Raw genomic sequence first — 10,019 nt, 5'->3', positions numbered from 1 at the left:
GTTCGCAGAGTCTGAAGCTTTTTTCACGGAACGGTCTTTTTAAATGCCTTGTCTCATACAATACTGTTAGTACACGGAGGGAAAACATTTTTTTTTTAAGGATTTTGACGCTTAGGTTCCGTTTATCTCCTTATCCTCGCTGCTGGGACCCCGTCGGACTCCCTGATTGGCCGGTGCGCTGCGGTGATGTCACCGCCTACCTCGCTGTCCCAGCCCGGTGTAGCATCAAGGCGCAGATCCGCACAGGAGCTCCAGATGGAGTTGACGCGCGATGGGATAAGAGCTGCGCGTCTTTTCAACGGCTGCTCCGCACTGCCTGGATGAACTCGAGCCGTGCGGGGTCACAGTGCAGCAGCCCGTCATGGGGGACGGTGGTGCGGCTTCGCCGGTGAACCTCCACAACAGCACGTGGAACGAGGCGTCCGATGCGCCGGGTTCCGCTGCGGCCGCGTCCGAGCAATGGATGGCCGGGATGAGCCTGGTGATGGGTCTGATCGTCCTGTCCATCGTGTTTGGGAACATCCTGGTGATCGTGGCTATAGCCAGGACGCAGAGGCTACAGACGCTCACCAACGTGTTTATCGTGTCGCTGGCGTGCGCGGACCTCATCATGGGGCTGCTGGTGGTGCCGTTTGGCGCCGCGCTCGAGGTGCGTGGCACCTGGATATACGGCTCGTTCTTCTGCGAGTTCTGGATCTCCGTGGACGTGCTCTGTGTCACTGCCAGTATAGAGACTCTGTGCGTAATCGCCATAGACAGATATGTGGCCATCACCTCACCTTTCCGCTACCAGAGCTTGTTGACCAAGGCTCGGGCCAAGGCGGTGGTGTGCGTGGTGTGGGGCATCTCCGGGCTTGTCTCCTTCCTCCCGATCCTCATGCACTGGTCCCGCGACAGCGTGGACACAGCCTGCTATGAGGACCCCTACTGCTGCGACTTTGTGACCAACAGGGCTTATGCCATCTCCTCTTCCATCATTTCCTTCTACATTCCTCTCCTAGTCATGATTTTTGTTTACGCGCGGGTGTACAGAGAGGCCAAAAAGCAGCTGAAGAAGATCGACAAGTGCGAGGGCAGGTTCCACAACACCCTGACCGGACTCACCGCCAAGTGCAAGAAGAGACCGTCCAAGATTCTGGCACTCAGGGAGCAGAAAGCGCTCAAGACTCTGGGCATCATCATGGGGACCTTCACTCTGTGCTGGCTGCCCTTCTTCATCGTCAACGTGGTGCGGGTGTTCTGCGCAGAGGTGGTGGACAAGGACCTGTTCGTGTTCCTGAACTGGCTGGGCTACGTGAACTCAGCCTTTAACCCCATTATCTATTGCCGGAGTCCGGACTTTAGGAAGGCCTTCAAGAGGCTGCTGTGTTGCCCGAGGCAGGCGGACCGCCGGCTGCACATCAGCTCCTGCGACCTATCACGGTGCTCCGGCGGCTTTGTGTCTGCGCTGGAGCCCGGCACGCTGGAGATGTGGTCGGACTGCGCCGTTCTGGACAACAGCGAAAGCAGCCTAATGGGGACTGGGAAACTGTCTCACTCTGAGTCCCAGATGTGAAGCAAAAGATATTACAAAATAACTTATTGTGGTGAAAAACAAATTCAAACTGTGGGATTAAAAAAACAAAACGCGTCCACATGGACCATCTTTGGGCCAGGTATGCGAAATTTTCTTTAAGGTAGTTGTTTTTGAAAATATAGAAAAAGATGATGCAGTTTGGAAAAGCCTACAGAACCAAACATTTTTTAAAATGTAAAAAGTCTAAAGTTAAGGGTTTGCCAAAAAACGTAGTGCGCTTTTATCAAAAGATCGCAGACGTAATAAGTCACTAAAAATATAGTTTTTTTTTTTATTTTGCTCTAAACCTGCTGGAGATTCATATCTGTAGAGCATTCTAAGGTGCGCCCAGAGCCGGACCAAGGCAGCAGCGAACTACGCTGCTGCTGTTTGGGCTCCCCGGCCAGCAGGGGGCCCTCAAAGCACTCTTGACTTCTCACAAATATATCTCACAGATAATGAAACTTCATGCGCATTGCATATATTTCTAAATGTCAAATTTAAAATAATGTAAATTAATTTAAAAGTTTTATACTTTTCTTTTGACAAATTTTCATTATTTTTTAAATGTAACTTTTTCCAATTAAAAGCAAACGTTTAAAGAATTTCAATTTGATGTTCAAAACCTTTGGTGAAGAGAAGGATTTAGGCTACTTTTACATTTTTCCTAAGGTTTCTGAATATCAAGTTAAACGTTTTGTTTTAAATTTAAAATCTAGATTTTAAGATTAGGATCTGGAAAATGATTCAAAAGAGTTGACAAATAAAAAACTGCCTCACTGTGAGATACAACTATAAATGATTGTAAATAAGGAAAACTTTAAAGGTATGCAAAATGTCCATAACATTTTGCAAACTTGTCCCAAGTAAGTTTATTTTCAGTATATAACATGATGATTCAATCCTGTAAACCAGATATTTCTCTGGATGTAAAAAGTTTAAAATTAAAAAGAGAAATTGTGCAAAACAGCACACACCTATACCACTCTAATTTATTACTAGAAATATTGCAGTTTTAAACCCTAAATTTGAGAGTTAAGCAATCCCATTTTTGTCTGAGGTTTCAAAATCCATCATCATGCTTACAATTAGGCACAAGCCTACTAAGCTGCTACTTGGGGTCCCAAGCCATCATAATCAACCCCCTCAGGTATGCTATGAGCCTACTTTTAAATGTCTCCTAGAGTTTGTGAATCCTACTTTTAAAAGAAATTGAAGCTTTTAAAATGTATTAGAAGGATTGCAAACTTTAAAATAATTTATTGTAAGAAAAAACATCTGCATACAAAAACTACATTTTATTCTGCTGAGGCCCTGGGCCTCATACATGCTTGGGTTAGCTCTGTGTTGGTCTTTACAAGGCCGGCCCTAGGTATAAGCTGTGTTTATGACTGCTTAGGGCCCCCCAGGAGAAATTTAATTCAACAAACACAGAAGTTGCACTGATGCTAAGGAAAACCTTTTAGTTCCCACTGAACTATAGTCTTGATTCAGTGATACAAGTGACAGCTTGTTTGTTTGTTTGTTTGTTTGTTTGTTTGTTTGTTTTTAAAAAGTCTGCCAAATGTACAAGAATGACCACAAAACAATAACAGGAAGATATGAAATATCCTGCATTATCAGCTGTGTGGCTCAACTTGTTAAGGTCGTGTGCTACTAATTGAGTAAGTGTTAGTTTAATTGACTTATAGTAGAGATGCACCAAACAATCAGCCAGAAAGCAGAATTGGCTGATTTTCCCTTGATCAGTTCTAATCTGTAATTGACATGCCAAACATGGAAAAATCAGGGTTTTCCTTCACCTTTCATTAAATCCATAAAAACAAAGGCCTCCCACCATTTTAAGTCGATACTCAGTTTGATGAGTGTGTGCTTCTTTTAGTTTAATTTAATGCATAAAGGCATAAATGGAGGTCGCCTTGTTATTCCTTCATTGTCAGTTCCATTACAAACTACTACCTCTTTTAAGGAACCTGCGGCACATTTTTTTCTTTTTTGTATTGTATATTCATTAGAAAATAAATCTAAAGTAAACCAGAGATCGGTATCAGCCATGATCAGTGCATCTTTAACTTTTTACATCTCAACTGTATCCTAAACATTCAGAAAAAATAGACATTATTTAGACACATTCTCAAAATAAAATGCTCCCTAAGTTAACAGAATTAAAAAATGAAAGATAATTTAATAATTTTTGCTTGTATCTGAGCGTAGAAAACATTTTATGCCCAGCTATTAAACTGTCTTCATGGTTGCCCAAACTTGTTTTTTCATCTTTTGGTTAACAAACTAAGTAAGTTGGCTGTCATGTTTTAATATACTTGTGCCATAAGATCTACTTACACCTGTACAATTAGAAAATTATAAGATGTTTTTGCCATTCGTCTCTCTATCCTTCTCCACATTACTGTAGTAGTTAGTATCTACTACTTCAAACAGTGTCAGTGGCAAAAACAAATTATTAGCAGCCTCAAAAATTAACAAGATTTACCATTTAATGTTTAAAAAGGGGACTTATATCTAGTGTTATTTATTAACAGATGATTTGAGTTGACTGATCACATCCAGAGACAGTCAGTATAATTTGTCACTGGCTCATTAGTTAGTTGTACTACAAGTTGTGTTAAATTAATTCAGTTTGTTTTATTAATATAGTGCAAATTCACAACAAATGTCATCTTAAGGAACCTCACAGGACAAACAAATATATACACAGAATAATACTGTCAAATCAGTCTGGCTGCATAAACAGATTCAGATTTATTCCTAGTTATGAAACAATGCTGTCAGATTAGGTTAATAATGCAAACTAGTAAAAATGTTTGTATGTAAGAATCATGAGTTTGCAGCAATCCCTCCTCCTGAGCAGGTATGTGGCAACAGTGGAAGGTTGACTACAGCAAAAAAAAACAAGTTGATTAAAGTTTTAAAAAATCATGCACAAATGCTAAAAACTAATAAAATAAAATAAAAATAAAGCATATGTAATATAAAAAGGAGGTCCGTGTCCCTCTGGTGGTTGATGGGTTTAACTGGAGGTGGGCCCCCCTGATAAAACTCAGTTTAAGGCCTTATTCAGCCATGGGACGGCCCTGGTGCTCTGCGATCGGGAAACACAGTACACCCTGATGGAAAATTGTAAATTACTCCTAAAAATATTATTAGTTGTTTTTTTTACTCTAAATTAGTCAGATAAGAAGTCACTTTCATATCTGTAGTGATGAGGATGATGAAACAGTGGTGGGTCCTGAAATAATCCCAGTTCATGATGCTTAAACTGGCCACTCAGGCGCGCTGTAATAAACTGGTTGGTGTTTAAAAGCATTTGTCTTGTATAGCTCACAATGTGTTTTACCTCACAGCCGTCGGCAAGTGCAATTTGTACTGGCGGGTACTTGTTTATATTAAACATTGTGTAAAATAAGACGTGTATTTATTCCGCCGTGTCTTTTTAAATGAAGAGAGTCTATGATGGGCGGACGCCTGTTGTACATACTGCACTGTGAAGTACTGAAATGATGACAATGAGCCCTCTCTCTCGCTTTCTGTCTCTGGCTTTAAGAGCTGTTGTGAGGTGGTGCTTTAACGTCTGTGAAAATAAAAGGAAGTTTCGTGATCAATCGAGCCTTATTTCTTGTGGATTGTGCTGCAATAGAATAAAAGTTTATTTCACGTGGTAATCCACATTCTTTGTGTTTGTACTTAAATAGTTCAGATCATACTTCAGATCATACAAGCATGGACATATTATTTAAGGTCACGATACAGCATCTCCAATGGATTGAAGTCCACACCAAGACCACAGCTAGTCCAAAACTTGCATTTTATTGCTTTGGAGGCATTCAGAGCTGGACCTGGTGTGCTTTAAATCATTGTACTGCTGCATGAATGTTGGGTTATGCAGAATTCATGGTTCCATCAATTATGACGAGTTGTTCAGGCACTGAATGTTCTTTTTCTGAAATGATGTAACAGAATGCATGACCAAAAAGTCCCATTTTTGTCTTGTTAGTCTACTGAAAATTTTCCCAAAATTCTTAGGGATCATCAAAAAGTTGTTTTTAGCAAATGTAAGATGGGCTTTTGTTTATTTATTTTTTTTGGTCAGCAGTGGTTTTGACCAGGGAACTTTGTAATGGAGGGCATTTTTTGCCCAGTGTTTCTTTCTTATTGGTGAATCATGAAGATTGACCTTAAAGGCGACATAACATGAAAAATGCACTTTTTTAGCCCTCAAATGTATTTTGTTGTGTATTTGGAGTCTGTAGGAGTGCAGAAAAGTTTAGTTTAGTCTCTCCAGGTGTTGCGTAGATATCTTTACATTCTGTTTGGGTCATTTTTTCAGTCCGTTCAGTTTAATCTATTCCCTATTACTACTATTACTATTTTTTGAACTGTTACGTCACAGTATTTGCTGCGTAACAGCTAAACAAGGTCATGGACTTACGGCTAACCGATTTCGCGTATCCATCACTCAGCACACCGTCCTCTAGCATCAGAACCTCTTTAAAGTGCCTGGTTAAATTTTATTTTTCATAGAAATGTGCCCACATCAATGGGGAAATTACTCTTTGTTTAGGCAAAGCACATTGAGGACGAGTGCTTCAGCAACCTCCACCCATACTAAAAGGGTTAGCCGAAAGAAGGTCCCCTTTAACTGAGGCATGTGAGGCCTGCCGTGCTTTGGCTGTTGTCCTGGATTCTTTTGTGACCTCCTAGATGAGTCGTCAATGTGCTCTTGGTGCAAATTTGACAGGCTGGCTACTCCTGGGAAGGTTCAACACTATTGCATGTTTTCTTCATATGTGGATAATGGCTATTAGTGTGGTTTACTGGAGTCCAAAAGAAATGACTTTGTCTCATCGTAATGTGTTGCTTTTTAAGACTGTATAGCCTACTTCCTGCTATCAGGCAGGCACTGCTTCCTTAATTGTACAAGTCATGTCTGGGTTTGGGTATTGAGATTGAAATCAGGTTTCCAAACAGATGTGGTTACTCACAGTTAATGCATGATATAAAACAGGAGGAGGGGGGCAACTTTCTTTTTGAATTGCTTGTTTCCCTTAATAAAAAAAAACAAATACATCCTTAGAAAACTGCATTTCATACATATATTTATTTCTGTATGTATTTATCTATCCATGCATTTAGTTAGTCATGTTTTTCCTTCATACATGAAAGAAAATGAGAATGGCAAACAATCTTTATATAAGGTTTGGTTATGATTATGGTTGTGCCACGCATCTCTGCAGGCTAGGACTGCAGAAAGGCATTTGACACCAGCGGCACACCAGGTGGAATCTAATTTGTATCCAACTCCTTTCTCATGTTCTGCAACCTGCTGTTACACAGATGCACCAGGAGGTATTTGGATGGGATAAATCCTTATCAGCTCACATTTGGATGTTTTAGCAAGAAAGTTATGTGTAATGATAATGATTTCTTGTGATACAAGACCGGATCTCCATTTAATTTTACCTATAGCAACATTTGACCTTTCCACTGGCTTTCCAGGGGTTATATACAAAAAACATCATGTCAGATACTAATTAAACTGCACTGGGTTCATTCAATAAAAGACCCTACATGTCGCTATATATCCTCATCATGTCATTCTACACACCTGAAGTAAAGCCCAGCAAGGGTTTAAGCCAGCAGGAATCCTTAACTCACCAATGTTCTTATCTTTGTGCAAAACCCACATTTGGTCACGTTGGTCTCATCTTCAAGAGTTGGAAGCTATACATTTTTTTTCTGCCTTTTCAATGAACGCATGGAAAACAATACGTGACTTAATCAAATTCCAGACTTTGTTCAGAAGAACAGTGTATTTTGATTAAAGGTGACCTGTTATACTTCATTTTAAACATTTGGGATAGGTCTATGGGCTATACAGAACATGTTGATTAAATTTTAAGTTCCCCCTTTTTTGAGCTCCTTTCAGAATGAGCGGTTTTAGGGCTCTGTCACCTTTATGTAAATTAGCTGAATCTGGCCGCAACCCCCAACTCAGTGTAGGGCTAGTTAACTATTGCTAAATGCTACATGACAACCACGTTCAAGCCAAACGGCTTTACAAAACTATAATAATAAGTACTATAAGAAGAAGTACTTACATTTCTGTCATCTGCAGATTTGCCACAAACAGTTGGGACTGAATTTTTCTTCAGTCTGAGTCTTTCTGCAAATCCTGACGTGTTCTGATGTGAGTTCTCAAAGCAGTCCGTGGTAAAGTGATTCACGCTAACTAGTACTGTCTTCGGTAATGTGACTGAAACATTGCCCTCAAAAATAAAATGAAGCCACGAATCTATGTTATCTGACAGCGGGAGAATGTGCGTGGATACATGGGTCTTTGCAGCCAACAACAGAACATCTGCCTTTGAGGGTAGCCATTGTAAAGTGCGTGTAACGTAAAACCAGACAAGACATGATCCTCTACCGAAAATCAAGTGGGTGGAGGTCCACTACAGTTGGTAGTCAAGGGCGGGACTTAGGTTGCTGGGTGGCAGTGTAATTGTGACATCACAATTGCACAGCTTTTGAAAACGATTGTTTTCTAGAAAAAATAAAACATTCATTTATAGCCAAAAAGCAGGTGAATGTTTTGTTGCATTTGGACTGTTTGTAGAAGCATTAGAGACCCAAATGGAAGTAAAAAAAATTCAATCAAAAGGTAAATTTAGCATAATAGCTCCCCTTTAAAATGTTGATGGGAGAGTGGAAAACATGCAAATAAGTGCAGAAAATGTTAATAATCATGGAAATCAAAACCAGAAAAACGTAGAAGAAACCAAAGGAAAAAAAAATCCAATAAATCGAAGAATAACAATAGCAAAGACTCAGCCAGCGATCAGCTCCAGGGTGATCAAAACAGATCAGCAGTTACCTGAGTACAGTAACAATTAGAAGATGTGAAAACCCTAAAAAAATCAACAGGTGCTGAAAAATTCAAAGGAGAGATGCTGTAACAATTTATCAACTGATGAAAGTAAGATTGATCAGACTCTACTTGCTAAGGAGGCTGAGATCTTTTGGAATCATGGGGGCATTCCTGAAGACCTCTTTTGGGCTCTGGTGACATCAGTCATCTTCTATGGTGTAGTATGTTGGAGCACCAGCTTATTTACAGCTGAGAGAAAGCAGTTAGATAAGCTCATCAGGAAGACCAACTTTTTCCTAGGGTGCCCCCTGGACACAGTGCAGTTCTTCTGTCCCACACATGAAGGAGTTTCAGAACTGGAGAGCTCCTTTAGTAACAATCTGCTGGATCCTAGGTGCACAAAGGAGCATTATCTCAGGTCCTTTCTCCCAGCAGCTGTCAGACTTTATTACTATCGCTGCTCCCAACAAACTCAATAAGTGTTTATATCCCTGCTGCTGTTTGTATATTTTTTGATGTGTATTTATGCACAAACATACATGTGCATTTTGTATATTTTTTTTATTAATCAACTCAGGTACACATTTCTTTTAATCTGTATATGCTTTTTTTAATAACTGTACAGTATTTTTTCTTATGTTGTAAATCTGCCCTTACTCTACAGTCCCTTATTCTTATTTTTATAATTTTTTTCTTGTGTGTGAATCTGCTGTGGCCTTGCAGCAGGAAGGTCCTGGGTTCAACTCCAGGCCTGGGGTAATTCTGCATGAAGTTTGCATGTTCTCCCTGTGCATGCGTGGGTTCTCTCCAGATACTCCAGCTTCCTCCCACAGTCATAAACTGTTTGGTTAATTGGTCTCTCTAAATTGCCCTTAGGTATGAATGGGTGTGTGCATGGTTGTTTGTCCTGTGTGTCTCTGTGTTTCCCTGTAATGGACTGAGTTTTACCACTTAGGGACAATAAAGGATATTTTGATTTCTATTCTAATTCATTTGTGTTGTGATGTACAATCCAGAGTTTTCAAACTCTCACCTGAATCCTTCCTGAAGGTAACCTCAGGGCATCATTTCCCCCCCGAGTCTTGCTCTAAAAGCCAATAGAAAATGTTTTAATAAACATTGTGCCAGCTGGTGTTATAAAGTGGCTCTTACAGGAGAGATTTGCACTTCCCTCTGAGGAATATTTATAAACCCTTTAGCTGGGCGCCTTTAGAATGCATTAGTGTAATGTGTTATGCTAATGACCCCCTCCTAAGCAGAGCGAGCCATACATTTCAATCAGCACCAAAAAAATAAAAAAAACACTGAATGAAAGTGAGCTCAGCTGCTTTGGCTTTGGAACATTATTAAGACATGATTTCCTGTGGTAATGAGTGTGAATGAGGCCAAGTTTTTAGGAAAAAACAACAACCTTAGTGCAGCCAGGACCACCAATGGCCTCCTGCCAGAGACCCGCATTATCACTGACCATTGTTTGTTTGTTTGGCTGGGACTTTAAATTTAGGAAGATTGGTGTGGAGCTCCCAGATGGAGAAGCTAATCAGCTGCTTTAAGAGTAATTACTTTAAATTGCATGTGTAT

At 40.3% G+C, this 10,019-nt stretch overlaps 1 protein-coding gene across 1 annotated transcript; it reads left to right on the top strand.

Moving 5' to 3' along the window:
• The first annotated feature begins 223 nt into the window (after positions 1-223).
• adrb1 (adrenoceptor beta 1) lies at positions 224-5,175 on the top strand. Its single transcript, XM_047377644.1, has one exon. It carries the CDS (start codon positions 362-364, stop codon positions 1,553-1,555), a length of 1,194 nt encoding a protein of 397 aa, XP_047233600.1. The 5' UTR covers positions 224-361; the 3' UTR covers positions 1,556-5,175.
• Positions 5,176-10,019: the final 4,844 nt, after the last annotated feature.

This window comes from Girardinichthys multiradiatus, chromosome 10 (genome assembly GCF_021462225.1).
Source record: "Girardinichthys multiradiatus isolate DD_20200921_A chromosome 10, DD_fGirMul_XY1, whole genome shotgun sequence".
Lineage (NCBI taxonomy): Eukaryota > Metazoa > Chordata > Actinopteri > Cyprinodontiformes > Goodeidae > Girardinichthys > Girardinichthys multiradiatus.
The sequence above is the reverse complement of the archived record's forward strand: the minus strand, read 5'-3'. Positions and strand labels throughout refer to the sequence as shown.

Excerpts from the sequence above, each read along its gene's own strand:
- adrb1 (XM_047377644.1), top strand. The coding sequence starts at position 362 with ATGGGGGACGGTGGTGCGGCTTCGCCGGTGAACCTCCACAACAGCACG.